This window comes from Anomaloglossus baeobatrachus, chromosome 2 (assembly GCF_048569485.1).
Source record: "Anomaloglossus baeobatrachus isolate aAnoBae1 chromosome 2, aAnoBae1.hap1, whole genome shotgun sequence".
NCBI lineage: Eukaryota > Metazoa > Chordata > Amphibia > Anura > Aromobatidae > Anomaloglossus > Anomaloglossus baeobatrachus.
The window spans coordinates 282,868,060-282,883,629 of record NC_134354.1 but is presented as its reverse complement, the minus strand read 5'-3'; the positions used below and the strand labels follow the sequence as shown (position 1 = coordinate 282,883,629).

At 54.0% G+C, this 15,570-nt stretch overlaps 1 protein-coding gene across 2 annotated transcripts in view; it reads right to left on the bottom strand.

The window, feature by feature from the left end:
- The window catches only part of CNKSR1 (connector enhancer of kinase suppressor of Ras 1), a 132,467-nt gene extending 121,142 nt beyond the window's left edge, over positions 1-11,325 (bottom strand). For both annotated transcript variants that reach the window (XM_075335826.1, XM_075335827.1), the window contains exons 1-3: positions 11,231-11,325; positions 10,913-11,070; positions 6,818-7,020 (exon numbers count right to left, since the gene is read on the bottom strand). In XM_075335826.1, coding sequence (XP_075191941.1) covers positions 6,818-7,020; positions 10,913-11,070; positions 11,231-11,282 — 413 coding nt within the window. In that variant the 5' untranslated portion in view covers positions 11,283-11,325. The remainder of the gene's footprint in view (positions 1-6,817; positions 7,021-10,912; positions 11,071-11,230) is intronic.
- Positions 11,326-15,570: the final 4,245 nt, after the last annotated feature.

Genomic DNA, 15,570 nt, shown 5'->3' with positions numbered 1-15,570 from the left:
GAAAGTGTGCAGGCTCGATCAGGTAGCCGCCTGACACACCTGCTGAGCCGTAGCCTGGTGCCTCAAAGCCCAGGACGCGCCCACGGCTCTGGTAGAATGGGCCTTCAGCCCTGAGGGAACCGGAAGCCCAGCAGAACGGTAGGCTTCGATAATTGGCTCCTTGATCCACCGAGCCAGGGTTGATTTGGAAGCCTGTGACCCTTTACGCTGGCCAGCGACAAGGACAAAGAGTGCATCCGAGCGGCGCAGGGGCGCCGTACGAGAAATGTAGAGTCTGAGTGCTCTCACCAAATCTAACAAGTACAAATCCTTTTCACATTGGTGAACTGGATGAGGATAAAAAGAAGGTAAGGAAATATCCTGATTGAGATGAAAGGGGAATACCACCTTAGGGAGAAATTCCGGAACCGGAGGTAGAACCACCTTGTCCTGGTGAAACACCAGGAAAGGGGCTTGGCACGACAACGCTGCTAGCTCAGACACTCTCCGAAGAGAAGCGACTGCTACTAGAAAAACCACTTTCTGCGAAAGTCGTGAGAGGGAAATATCTCTCATTGGCTCGAATGGTGGTTTCTGAAGAACCATCAGCACCCTGTTTAGATCCCAGGGTTCTAACTGCCGCTTGTAAGGTGGAACTATGTGACAAACCCCCTGCAGGAACGTGCGTACCTGTGGAAGTCTGGCTAGGCGCTTCTGGAAAAACACAGAGCGCTGAGACTTGTCCCTTAAGGGAGCCGAGCGACAAACCCTTTTCCAGTCCAGATTGAAGGAAGGACAGAAAAGTAGGTAATGCAAATGGCCAGGGAGAAAAACCCTGAGCAGAGCACCACGACAGAAAAATTTTCCACGTCCTGTGATAGATCTTGGCGGACGTTGGTTTCCTAGCCTGTCTCATAGTGGCAATGACGTCTTGAGATAACCCTGGAGACGCTAGGATCCAGGACTCAATGGCCACACAGTCAGGTTGAGGGCCGCAGAATTCAGATGGAAAAAAACGGCCCTTGAGATAGCAAGTCTGTTCGGTCTGGTAGTGCCCACGGTTGGCCGACCATGAGATGCCACAGATCCTGGTACCACGACCTCCTCGGCCAGTCTGGAGCGACGAGGATGGCGCGGCGGCAGTCGGCCCTGATCTTGCGTAACACTCTGGGCAACAGTGCCAGCGGAGGAAACACATAAGGGAGCTGAAACTGCGACCAATCCTGAACTAAGGCGTCCGCCGCCATAGCTCTGGGATCTTGAGACCGTGCCATGAACATTGGTACCTTGTTGTTGTGCCGGGACGCCATGAGGTCGACGTCCGGCACCCCCCAGTGGCAACAGATCTCCTGAAACACGTCCGGGTGAAGTGACCATTCCCCTGCGTCCATGCCCTGGCGACTGAGATAATCTGCTTCCCAGTTTTCCACGCCTGGGATGTGAACTGCGGATATGGTGGAGGCCGTGGCTCCCACCCACATCAAAATCCGCCGGACTTCCTGGAAGGCTTGCCGGCTGCGTGTGCCGCCTTGGTAGTTGATGTATGCCACCGCTGTGGAATTGTCCGACTGAATTCGGATCTGCTTGCCTTCCAGCCACTGCTGGAACGCTTTCAGGGCAAGATACACTGCCCGTATTTCCAGAACATTGATCTGAAGCGAGGACTCTTGCTGGGTCCACGTACCCTGAGCCCTGTGGTGGAGAAAAACCGCTCCCCACCCTGACAGACTCGCGTCCGTCGTGACTACTTCCCAGGATGGGGGTAGGAAGGATTTCCCCTTCGATAATGAAGTGGGAAGAAGCCACCACCGAAGGGGAGCTTTGGTCGCCTGAGAGAGGGAGACGGTCCTGTCGAGGGACGTCGACTACCTGTCCCATTTGCGTAGGATGTCCCATTGAAGGGGACGCAGGTGAAACTGCGCGAAAGGGACTGCCTCCATTGCTGCCACCATCTTCCCCAGGAAGTGCATGAAGCGCCTCAAGGGGTGTGACTGGCCTTGAAGGAGAGATTGTACCCCTTTCTGTAGTGACTGCTGCTTGATCAGCGGAAGCTTCACTATCGCTGAGAGGGTATGAAACTCCATGCCAAGATACGTCAGTGATTGGGCCGGTGTCAGATTTGACTTTGGAAAATTGATGATCCACCCGAAACCCTGGAGAGTCTCCAGGTTAGCGTCGAGGCTGCGTTGGCATGCCTCTTGAGAGGTGCCTTGATTAGCAGATCGTCCAAGTACGGGATCACCGAGTAACCCTGCGAGTGTAGGAGCGCTACTACAGTAGCCATAACCTTGGTAAAAACCCGTGGGGCTGTTGCCAGGCCGAACGGCAGTGCCACGAATTGCAGTTGTTCGTTTCCTATGGCGAAGCGCAAGAAGCGCTGGTGTTCTGGAGAAATCGGTACGTGGAGATAAGCATCTTTGATATCGATCGATGCAAGGAAATCTCCTTGGGACATTGAAGCGATGACGGAGCGGAGGGATTCCATCATGAACCGTCTGGCTTTTACGTGTTTGTTGAGCAGTTTCAGGTCCAGGACCGGGCGGAAAGACCCGTCCTTCTTTGGGACTACAAACAAGTTGGAGTAAAAACCGTGGCTCTGTTGCTGGAGAGGAACAGGGATCACTACTCCTTCTACCTTCAGAGTGCGCAGCGCCTGCAGAAGAGCCTCGGCTCGCTCGGGAGGCGGGGATGACCTGAAGAATCGAGTCGGGGGACGAGAGGTGAACTCAATCTTGTAACCGTGAGACAGAATGTCTCTCACCCAGCGGTCTTTTATTTGTGGCAGCCAGGTGTCGCAAAAGCGGGAGAGCCTGCCACCGACCGAGGATGCTGCTAGAGGAGGTCGAAAGTCATGAGGAAGCCGCTTTGTTAGCGGCGCCTCCGGTGGTCTTTTTAGGACGTGACTTAGACCGCCATGCATCAGAGTTCCTTTGTTCTTTCTGAGACCTTTTGGACGAGGAGAATTGGGACCTGCCCTCGCCCCGAAAGGACCGAAACCTCGACTGCCCTCTCCTCTGTTGGGGTATGTTCTTTTTGGGCTGGGGTAAGGATGTATCCTTTCCCTTGGATTGTTTGATGATTTCATCCAAACGCTCGCCAAACAGCCTGTCGCCAGAAATTGGCAAACTGGTTAAGTGCTTTTTGGAAGCAGAATCTGCCTTTCATTCCCGTAGCCACAAGGCCCTGCGGAGTACCACCGAATTGGCGGCCGCAACCGCCGTACGGCTCGCAGAGTCCAGGACAGCATTAATAGCGTAAGACGTAAATGCCGAGGTCTGGGTGGTAATGGATGCCACTTGTGGCGCGGCCATGCATGTGGCTGCTTCAATTTGCGCTTGACCTGCTGAGATAGCTTGTAGCACCCATACGGCTGCGAATGCTGGGGCAAAAGAAGCTCCGATAGCTTCATAGATGGATTTCAACCAGAGCTCCATCTGCCTGTCAGTGGCATCTTTGAACGAGGCCCCATCTTCCACTGCAAGTATGGATCTAGCCGCCAGTTTGGAGATTGGAGGATCCACTTTGGGACACTGAGTCCAACCTTTAACCACGTCAGGGGGAAAAGGATAACGTGTATCCTTAAGGCGCTTAGAAAAAACGCTTATCTGGACAAGCATGGTGATTCTGGACTGCCTCTCTGAAATCAGAGTGGTCTAGAAACATACTCTGTGTACGCTTGGGGAACCTGAAACGGAATTTCTCCTGCTGAGAAGCTGACTCCTCCGCCGGAGGAGTCGAGGGAGAAATATCCAGCATTTGATAGATGGACGCAATAAGATCGTTCACTATGACGTCCCCGTCTGGAGTATTAAGATTGAGAGCGCCCTCAGGATCAGAATCCTGATCAGCTGTCTCCGCATCATCAACCAGAGATTCCCCCCGCTGAGACCCTGAACAATATGATGTCGAGGGAAATTCTAAGCGAGCCCGCTTAGTCGGTCTGGGACTGGGGTCTAAGTCAGAACCCTCAGCCTGGGATGTATGAGATACCCCGGGAGGACATTGTTGGTCCAACTGAGGGGGGCCAGGGAACAATGATTCAAGAGAGTCCCTTTGCTGAGATACCGGCCTGGACTGCAAGGCTTCTAGTATCTTAGCCATAGTCTCAGAGAGGTTTGCAAACTCAGTCCCCGTCACCTGGACAGTGTCAACAGGTGGCTCCCCCTGGGCCCCTCTTAGCAGAGGCTCTGGCTGAAGAAGTGCCACAGGGGCCGAACATTGCACACAATGAGGGTCAGTGGGACCTGCCGGCAGCTGGGCCGTACAAGCGGCGCAGGCAGCATAATAAGCCTGTGATTTGGCACCCCTGCCTTTGTGGGTGCCATGCTATTGTTTTCCTTGAGTAACACAATAGGGTATATAGCCAGAATGAACTGTGCTCCTACAGTGAAAGAGTATACTATAAACAAATAATGTATCAATACACTACAGCACCATGGGTCTAGCACCAACAGGTGCTGCTTACCACCCGCTTTAAAGCGGTTGTGAGGCCACCAGAGACCGTGTCTGGGTCTCCCAGGGTTTGTCCCTCTCTGCAGCGGAGGAGCTGACAGGAATGGCTGCGGCGTCCTGACGAGAGGAGGGAGCCGTGGGCGTGGCCGAGAAAGTGCGGGAACTGGTGCTCACACTGTGCACAGTGAGGGGGGTGGAGAATGGAAAGCATGCTCCAGCCCTCAGTGCTGCTCGTTCCGTGCAGCGTCCCGCCCCTTCCCCTGCCTGTCAGGGCTGGGGGCGGGAGAAAAGGAAACTAGGCCGCAAGAAAGCCGGGGACTCGAGTATAAGCGTGGCCGCCGTAAAAGCGCGGCCGGCGCCGAAGTCCCCGGCGAACTACAAGTCCCAGCCGCGCCGCAGTTTCCCATGGCAGCGGCGGTTAGCGCGGTAGCCCCTACATATAAACACACTCAGCAACGCTGAGTGTGTAATGGCACAGTTTAACCCGGTCAGCGCCGCGGTCCCCGGTGCACTAGCACACCCAGCAAAGCTGAGGTGTTGCCGTGCGCGGTCCCCACAGGGATACAGAGTACCTTCAAGTAGCAGGGCCATGTCCCTGAACGGTACCCGGCTCCTATCCAGCAGGCTCCACAGGAGTTGTGGATGAAGCACGGTCTCAGTGCCTGGAGACCGATAGGATCCCACTTCGCCCAGAGCCCTGAGGGGGATGGGGAAGGAAAACAGCATGTGGGCTCCAGCCTCCGTACCCGCAATGGATACCTCAACCTTAACAACACCGCCGACAAGAGTGGGGTGAGAAGGAAGCATGCTGGGGCTCTATATGGGCCCACTTTTCTTCCATCCGACATGGTCAGCAGCTGCTGCTGACCAATCTGTGGAGCTATGTGTGCAGGTCTGCCTCCTTCGCACAAAGCAATAAAACTGAGGAGCCCGTGGGAGCACGGGGGGTGTATAGGCAGAAGGGGAGGGGCTTAACACTTTTGAGTGTAATACTTTGTGCGGCCTCCGGAGGCATAGCCTATACACCCAATTGTCTGGGTCTCCCAATAGAGCGACAAAGAAATAGGAAAATACAAAGCGGTCAGCAGGATAATACAGGGATATTGTACAGACCCCACAGAGATTGTGATTTTTAACTGGATATATTGGACTGCGCTGGACTTTCCTCGCTCCTGATTGTTTATCTGGCAGCCTAGCCCTCCGTGCGCGGGTCCTAACAGACAGCGGATTACAGCAACTCGGTGAGCTGAATTTTTCTCTCTTTTTTCCACAATTAATGCTAGTGGCATCGCTCCTGTCCCGCAGTGCTACTGTGTTGTAGGAGTTGGGCAGCTAATTGAACACGGCCATTGCCAAACCAAGAAATTAAAAACAAAAAAAAAACATTTCAGAAGCAACGGAATAGAATAAAAAGCAGCAGTGTGTATACATAGCCTGTATATGGCTGCAGTACTTTGTGTATAGATGAAAAGGAACAGTTTATTTGAATATAAGGCTATGTTCAGATGAACAGAGTTTCGCTCCAGACCTGCAATCAATGTACTATGGTAGCACCGGGCAGTAAGGAGTTAATAAACTGTCAGGGTCCCGTCAGCACCCGATAATGTAGGACAGTCCATACTGCCCTGCATTGGCTATGGATGACAAAATCTAGCTGTGCCTGAAATTTCTAGTGCTGAGATAATCTGTGCAGGAATGCAGCCGAGCATTACAATCTGGCAGGTTACCACGGTGACCTCTGGGATGCCAAACTCTCCGGACTCCGGTAACCAATCTGGTAAATTAGCAGGAGTTACTAAAGAAGCAAAAAAGATTCTACAACACATCAGTATCATAGAGCACAATGGGGGACTAACAATAGGGAGGAAAAGATGGCAGACACAGGTATATGACAGGTCGAGGCTTTTATTTTTTTTTTTTTTTTTTAGTTTTATGCCACTCTCACCAGCAACCCAAAGTTAAAAGGGGGTTGTACGAGTAGTGGACAACCGCTTTATAACTGGTAGATGAAAAGCCAGCCCCCTTCCCAGAAATAGAAGATCAGGTTGATTTTATGGGCATGGTTTTTCCTTTCTGCTTAGCATATGGATTGTTTTAGGCCACGCATAACATGGATTTCATTTCTATAGCACCAACATATTCTGCAGAACCTTACAAATATTTTAGATAATATCACATTAGGTCCTCATTATATATATAGTGTAGTATGGTATCACTGAGTGACCTCTTAAAGCGCAGGTATATGGGAAGTAATGTATAAAATCCTCCACAGTTCTGTGCCATGGCTTTCTAATCAGCGGTAGCCAAGGACCACGGCAGAGCAGGGAGAGCAGTGCGGAGCCAGTGCAGCCCCCTCATTCTTAGGATTCCTCACCCCCCCAAATACCTGTTAAGCCAGGAGAAGAGGCCTCGTGCTGCAGAGATGATGTCTATGATACAAGCCAGCTGCTTCTGGGTGGGAGACAGAGCCAGGGCCTGGGACAGTGAAGAAGCCTTCCTGAGGAGGAGGATGTGCGAGGACAAGGACTGCGAGACTCCATACAGCTTGTCAGTGAGGGACCTCAGCGTCTCACTGTGCAGCTCATAGTGCTAGAAAAGAAAGAAACAACTACAGTCATGGCCAAAAGTTTTGAGAATGCTACAAATATTAATTTTTTACAAAGTCTACTGCTTAAGTTTTTCTAATGGTAATTTGCATATACTCCAGAATGTCAAAGAGGGATCAGCTTAACAGCAAAACATCAGGGACCGACTGATATTATGCAAAAGGTACAGGGAGTGGACTGCTGAGGACTGGGGTAAAGTCATTTTCTCAGATGAATCCCCTTTTCGATTGTTTGGGACATCTGGAAAACAGCTTATTAGGAGAAGAAGAGGTGAGCGCTACCACCAGTCTTGTCTCATGCCAACTGTTAAGCATCCTGAAACGATTCATGTGTGGGGTTGCTTCTCAGCCAAGGGAATCGGCTCACTCACAGTCTTGCCTAAAAACACAGCCATGAATAAAGAATGGTACCAGAATGTCCTCCAAGAGTAACTTCTCCCAACTGTCCAAGAGCAGTTTGGCGCCCAACAATGCCTTTTCCAGCATGATGGAGCACCTTGCCATAAAGCAAAGGTGATCACTAAATGGCTCATGGAACAAAACAGAGAGATTTTGGGTCCATGGCCTGGAAACTCCCCAGATCTTAATCCCATTGAGAACTTGTGGGCAATCATCAAGAGACGGGTGGACAAACAAAACCAACAAATTCTGGCAAAATGCAAGCATTGCTTATGCAAGAATGGACAGCTATCAGTCAGGATTTGGTCCAGAAGTTGATCGAGAGCATGCCAGGGAGAATTGCAGAGGTCCTGAAGAGGAAGGGTCAACACTGCAAATATTGACTTGCTGCATTAACTCATTCTAACTGTCAATATAACCATTTGGTCCTCATAATATGATTGCAATTATATTTCTGTATGTGATGTAAACATCAGACAAACACAATTAAAAACCAGAGGGCAACAGATCATGTGAAAATATCATTTTGGTGTCATTCTCAAAACTTTTGGCCATGACTGTAGATAGAAAGGAGAAATAAGACTATCAGTGTGCATAGGCACCAGCAATGAATAATACACACCAGAGTCTATACTCATTGTGTGCACCACAGCGTCCGAGTGCATAGAAGCACCTGCCGTCACACCTGGGCCCCGGTGTCCGAGTGGGTACAAGCACCTGCCGTCACGCCTGGGCCCCGGTGTCCGAGTGGGTAGAAGCACCTGCCGTCACACCTGGGCCCCGGTGTCCGAGTGGGTAGAAGCACCTGCCGTCACACCTGGGCCCCGGTGTCCGAGTGGGTAGAAGCACCTGCCGTCACACCTGGGCCCCGGTGTCCGAGTGGGTAGAAGCACCTGCCGTCACACCTGGGCCCCGGTGTCCGAGTGGGTAGAAGCACCTGCCGTCACACCTGGGCCCCGGTGTCCGAGTGGGTAGAAGCACCTGCCGTCACACCTGGGCCCCGGTGTCCGAGTGGGTAGAAGCACCTGCCGTCACACCTGGGCCCCGGTGTCCGAGTGGGTAGAAGCACCTGCCGTCACACCTGGGCCCCGGTGTCCGAGTGGGTAGAAGCACCTGCCGTCACACCTGGGCCCCGGTGTCCGAGTGGGTAGAAGCATCTGCCGTCACACCGGGGCCCAGGTGTGACGGCAGGTGCTCCTACCCACTCGGACACCAGGTCCCAGGTGTGACGGTAGGTGCTCCTACCCACTCGGACATCAGGTCCCAGGTGTGACGGTAGGTGCTCCTAGCCACTCGGACACCAGGTGTGACGGCAGGTGCTCCTAGCCACTCGGACACCAGGTGTGACGGCAGGTGCTCCTAGCCACTCGGACACCAGGTCCCAGGTTTGATGGTAGGTGCTCCTAGCCACTCGGACACCAGGTCCCAGGTGTGACGGCAGGTGCTCCTAGCCACTAGGACGACGGGGCCCAGGTGTCCGAGTGGGTAAGAGCACCTGCCGTCACGCCTGGGCCCCGGCGTCCGAGTGGGTAGAAGCACCTGCCGTCACGCCTGGGCCCCGGCGTCCGAGTGGGTAGAAGCACCTGCCGTCACGCCTGGGCCCCGGCGTCCGAGTGGGTAGAAGCACCTGCCGTCACACCTGGGCCCCGGCGTCCGAGTGGGTAGAAGCACCTGCCGTCACACCTGGGCCCCGGCGTCCGAGTGGGTAGAAGCACCTGCCGTCACACCTGGGCCCCGGCGTCCGAGTGGGTAGAAGCACCTGCCGTCACACCTGGGCCCCGGCGTCCGAATGGGTAGAAGCACCTGCCGTCACACCTGGGACCCGGCGTCCGAGTGGGTAGAAGCACCTGCCGTCACACCTGGGCCCCGGCGTCCGAGTGGGTAGAAGCACCTGCCGTCACACCTGGGCCCCGGCGTCCGAGTGGGTAGAAGCACCTGCCGTCACACCTGGGCCCCGGTGTCCGAGTGGGTAGAAGCACCTGCCGTCACACCTGGGCCCCGGTGTCCGAGTGGGTAGAAGCACCTGCCGTCACACCTGGGCCCCGGTGTCCGAGTGGGTAGAAGCACCTGCCGTCACACCTGGGCCCCGGTGTCCGAGTGGGTAGAAGCACCTGCCGTCACACCTGGGCCCCGGTGTCCGAGTGGGTAGAAGCACCTGCCGTCACACCTGGGCCCCGGTGTCCGAGTGGGTAGAAGCACCTGCCGTCACACCGGGGCCCAGGTGTGACGGCAGGTGCTCCTACCCACTCGGACACCAGGTCCCAGGTGTGACAGTAGGTGCTCCTACCCACTCGGACATCAGGTCCCAGGTGTGACAGTAGGTGCTCCTAGCCACTCGGACATCAGGTGTGACGGCAGGTGCTCCTAGCCACTCGGACACCAGGTCCCAGGTGTGACAGCAGGTGCTCCTAGCCACTCAGACACCAGGTCCCAGGTGTGACGGCAGGTGCTCCTAGCCACTCGGACACCAGGTCCCAGGTGTGACGGCAGGTGCTCCTAGCCACTCGGACACCAGGTCCCAGGTGTGACGGCAGGTGCTCCTAGCCACTCGGACACCAGGTCCCAGGTGTGACGGTAGGTGCTCCTAGCCACTCGGACACCAGCTCCCAGGTGTGACGGTAGGTGCTCCTAGCCACTCGGACACCAGCTCCCAGGTGTGACGGTAGGTGCTCCTAGCCACTCGGACACCAGCTCCCAGGTGTGACGGTAGGTGCTCCTAGCCACTCGGACACCAGGTCCCAGGTGTGACGGTAGGTGCTCCTAGCCACTCGGACACCAGGTCCCAGGTGTGACGGTAGGTGCTCCTAGCCACTCGGACACCAGGTCCCAGGTGTGACGGTAGGTGCTCCTAGCCACTCGGACACCAGGTCCCAGGTGTGACGGTAGGTGCTCCTAGCCACTCGGACACCAGGTCCCAGGTGTGACGGTAGGTGCTCCTAGCCACTCGGACACCAGGTCCCAGGTGTGACGGTAGGTGCTCCTAGCCACTCGGACACCAGGTCCCAGGTGTGACGGTAGGTGCTCCTAGCCACTCGGACACCAGGTCCCAGGTGTGACGATAGGTGCTCCTAGCCACTCGGACACCAGGTCCCAGGTGTGACGGTAGGTGCTCCTAGCCACTCGGACACCAGGTCCCAGGTGTGACGGTAGGTGCTCCTAGCCACTCGGACACCAGGTCCCAGGTGTGACGGTAGGTGCTCCTAGTCACTCGGACACCAGGTCCCAGGTGTGACGGTAGGTGCTCCTAGCCACTCGGACACCAGGTCCCAGGTGTGACGGTAGGTGCTCCTACCCACTCGGACACCAGGGCCCAGGTGTGACGGTAGGTGCTCCTAGCCACTCGGACACTAGGTCCCAGGTGTGACGGTAGGTGCTCCTACCCACTCGGACACCAGGGCCCAGGTGTGGCGGATACCGCTGCACCCCATCGGCTGGGCGGATACGTCCATGCACCCTTCAGCATTATTACCTCCTTACCAAGGCGCACAGCTGTTCCACAGCTTCCAGAAATATCTCCTGGTGTCCAATGCTCCTGACTCCGAGGGCATCCAGATGCTGAGGGGACAGGTCCAGCAGGTTCTGCCCAGAGATACTCCAGCCCTGGAAGGGGTAATGCTGTACTGTGGGGTCCAGACCTGCGGATAACACACATACTGCAGCGATCAGTCACCTCCCGACCACCAGGGCTTTCCTAGCACTCCAATATCAGGCACACCCTCCCTGCTCTTACCCAGGACACCGTCCACACACGCCTTCCACAGCACTGTATACAGTGTCACCTCCTGCTGTACTCACCCTCTAAGTAGCCGCTGACCGTGTCCGGAGACCACGAGGAAATCAGCTCCATACTGTCTCCCGCACTTCCTGGCGGAGCACCCTGCTGACGTCACGCAGGTGAGGCGAGAGGCGGCGCCTGTGACCACGCCCCCCGTGACTGGGGACGGGACTATTTTCTGTACGGGGGACTAGTACGGTCCTGCAGCATTCCTCCGCGGCGGCGGCACGTACCGGAGCCCCAGGAATGTGTCACCCCAATGTCCTGGGAAGGTGGGAAGAATAAAGGTCTTAAAATGTTGTATTTTACTTTTGGTTTCCATTGCCCCAACCTCACCATAAAAGTAATGCAGAAAAAATAGCATAGGGGGGCACCAGTGGTTGGCACAGTTAGGGGGGCACCAGTGGTGGGCACAGTTAGGGGGCAAGGGTGGTTGGCACAGTTAGGGGGGCACCAGTGGTTGGCACAGTTATGGGGACACCAGTGGTTGGCACAGTTAGGGGGGCACCAGTGGTTGGCACAGTTAGGGGGGCACCAGTGGTGGGCACAGTTAGGGGGGCACCAGTGGTTGGCACAGTTAGGGGGGCACCAGTGGTTGGCACAGTTAGGGGGGTACCAGTGGTTGGCACAGTTAGGGGGCAAGGGTGGTTGGCACAGTTATGGGGACACCAGTGGTTGGCACAGTTATGGGGACACCAGTGGTTGGCACAGTTAGGGGGGTACCAGTGGTGGGCACAGTTAGGGGGGCACCGGGCACTAGTGGCTGGAACGGTCATGGGGGCATCAGTGGCTAGCACGGTTATGGGGGCACTAGACGTCTGGCACGGTTATGGGGGCACTAGACGTCTGGCACGGTTATGGGGGCACTAGACGTCTGGCACGGTTATGGGAGCACTAGTATCTGGCACAGTTCTGAGGGCATTACCTGGGAGGCCAACCACCCAGAAATTCCAGGACAGTCCGTAAAAATATGGCACTTTTTTGCCCCGTATGTAAAAAAAATGAGATTTTTTTTTTTTAAGCTGAAGAAGCTTGCAGATTATTCTGAATGTAATTGTGACAGGTCACTACACAACACCAGACACCCCCCTCCCTGGACAGGTCACACCAGTCAAACATTAAACCCTTGTTGCCACCCTCCAGGGTTGATGTCCACACCAGGTGGGGCGGAGCCAGGTGGTTGGCCCCGCCCACCGAGGAGATCTCAGCCTGGAGGCGGGAAAAACGCAGTAGTCAGTCCAGTTGTGGTCTGTAGTGAGTGAGGAGTGAAAACTGTTGGTGTCTGGAAACCCAGGCACATTCAGCAAGGTCGGCAGACGGTGGTGGCCGTCTGCAGGAGTTGGCGAAGGTCAGCGGAACCGTAGGACCAGAGGTGGGATTCAGCCGGTTCTGTCCGGTTCTGGAGAACCGGTTGTTAAAATAGCAGCTGGTTCCCAGAACCGGCAAGAAACAGCTCTGGCGACCCGGTTCCCTGTATTCATTTGTGTTAGTGTCTCTTTAAGACACTAGCACAAATGAATGCCCGCCCCTCCGTGCCGCACTTCCTGGTTCAGTGCAGCCTGTCGGCTCCCTGATCCAGCGTGCAGCGACGTGCTGACGCTGCAGAGAGGAGCTCCTCCTCCTGCCGTCTGACAGCGTCAGAGTGCCGCGAAGGAGGACGGGAGACACAGGAGCAGCCGCCGCTGCTTGGATCAGGTAAGCCGCTCAGTGAGCCAAAGCTGCAGGGAGAGGGGCCGCATAAGATGGGAACGGTTACTATATGTGGCTACGGTATATGGGAAGAGGAGGCCATAATAGGATGGTATCTGCAGAGGGAAAGAGGCCATAATAGGATGGTATCTGTAGAGGGAAAGAGGCCATAATAGGATGGTATCTGCAGAGGGAAAGGGGCCATAATAGGATGGTATCTGCAGAGGAAAAGGGGCCATAATAGGATGGTATCTGCAGAGGGAAAGGGGCCATAATAGGATGGTATCTGCAGAGGGAAAGGGGCCATAATAGGATGGTATCTGCAGAGGGAAAGGAGCCATAATAGGATGGTATCTGCAGAGGGAAAGGGGCCATAATAGGATGGTATCTGCAGAGGGAAAGGGGCCATAATAGGATGGTATCTGCAGAGGAAAAGGGGCCATAATAAGATGGTATCTGCAGAGGAAAAGGGGCCATAATAGGATGGTATCTGCAGAGGAAAAGGGGCCATACTAGGATGGTATCTGCAGAGGAAAAGGGGCCATAATAAGATGGTATCTGCAGAGGGAAAGGGGCCATAATAGGATGGGATCTGCAGAGGGAAAGAGGCCATAATAGGATGGGATCTGCAGAGGGAAAGAGGCCATAATAGGATGGTATCTGCATATGGTATCATTCCGGATAAGTGCCACCGCCAAGGGCCAGAGATCCAAAGGGCCAGCATCTGCGAGCAAACAGGCTCCTCTGGCACATATACGTCGGGGAGCGGACTCCCGGTGCCTAGGCATTGGAGTCAAAACACAAAACACAGGTGCAGGGAACGACAGCCACCATCAACCCGTCCAGGGAGAACACCGCAGCCGACTGCGGGCCCCGTCCATCCAGCCGTTTGGTTTACCAGAGACTCTGTCCATCTGTGTCTGAGTGAGTACACCAGTGCCATCCGGCACCACGACCCTGCACCCTGCCAAAACCCATCCCGAGGAATCCAACCTCCTACCGGCCCCGGGACCAACCGCCCCTACCCACGGAGGGGCTAACAACTAGCTGCTCTCCGCCAACGCTCCCGGGAACCCCGTCAACAGCAGCGGTGCCCACCGTCACCACAACCCGTGGGTGGCGTCACAAATACTCCATCCATCCCAAAAATCCAACTCCCCTCCCTTTTCACTCGTGGGCGAGGAGCGCTGCTCGAGCCCCGAGTCCGGCCCGCTCGAGCCACCGAGGAGAAGGCACCGGATCCGAGCGCGATCTCCCCGAGCAGCCACCGCGATGGGGAAAGCTGGCCCCCGCCCTCAACATAATTATTATCTCGTACTGTCTCCAGTGAGCGCAGCTGGTGTCTTCATATCAGAATTATGGGCTGTAGACATCGATTACTTATAATCATAAAGATTTATCATAGTTTTCCATTGTGTCCATAAAAATCATTGTCCGTGATTTTTTTGATAAACGATCCAGAAAAATTTGTCAGATTGTAAACCCTGGGCAGTACAAAGGCTGGCACTGATGGAGAGCAATGCCCTGGGCACTATAAAGACTGGCACTGATGGAGAGCAATGCCCTGGGCACTATAAAGACTGTCAATGATGGAGAGCAATGCCCTGGGCACTATAAAGACTGGCAATGATGCAGAGCAATGCCCTGGGCACTATAAAGGCTGGCACTGATGGAGAGCAATGCCCTGGGCACTATAAAGACTGGCAATGATGCACAGCAATGCCCTGGGCACTATAAAGGCTGGCACTGATGGAGAGCAATGCATAACTCGAACACAGGGTTGCCAGTTTAATTTTTTCTTTTTTCCCCACTGTTTTTCCAAATATTCTCTGCCAGAAAATATTTTTTTGGACTCCATTGGAGGTAAATTGAGCTGAAATGCATTTGTACTGGATCTGGCCTGCGGCAAAATACCGCTGATGTGGATATGTTAGAGACCTCTAATAAATGGTGAGGATTTCTGCTGATCTATGTCTGCAGCCCATAATTTTGCTATGGAGACTCCGATGTATTCATTGTCTGCTATGAAAGGATAATCCTAGATAATTGGTGTGGATTAAGCAGCAGAGGGTCTCTTTTACCTAAGATGGAATACTTCAACAACCGGCTTTCCTCGAGAGAGAAATTAATTTTTCAAACAGTAGGTGCACCCGTGGTTCAGAGAACCGACTGGGATCTTGATTTACCCAACATATTCTCTGAGGAGGATACCGCATGCATGATAAAACTGTTTCATCGGCTGGAGGATTTGTTGAAAGAGGAACTTAGATTTGGGCTGGACGCAAGGTTCCTCATGATTTACATGGAGGAGAAACTTTGCCCGAGGGGCTTAAGAATTAAACATGACTCTCCTTTTCCGTCTGATTTGAACTTTACGGCGGAATGGGAGGACATTCTTTCTAATTGTATGCAGAATATGTTACAGTGTTTACATAAGAAAAGAAACACTATTGCGGATGAAGCTACTAATAATATTAATGATCTGTACAAAGAGTTAAATAGATTTGAATCACATCCGGAATATAAAATTTATAACTCTGACATCAATACTAAATTAACCCAATTAGAACAAGACACTATATTTCGCAAATCTAAAAAACTTCAACGGGATAGACAGGATGTGGTTACTGGTAAAAAAGGTTCAGAACCCTCCGATAAAGAAATACAAAGA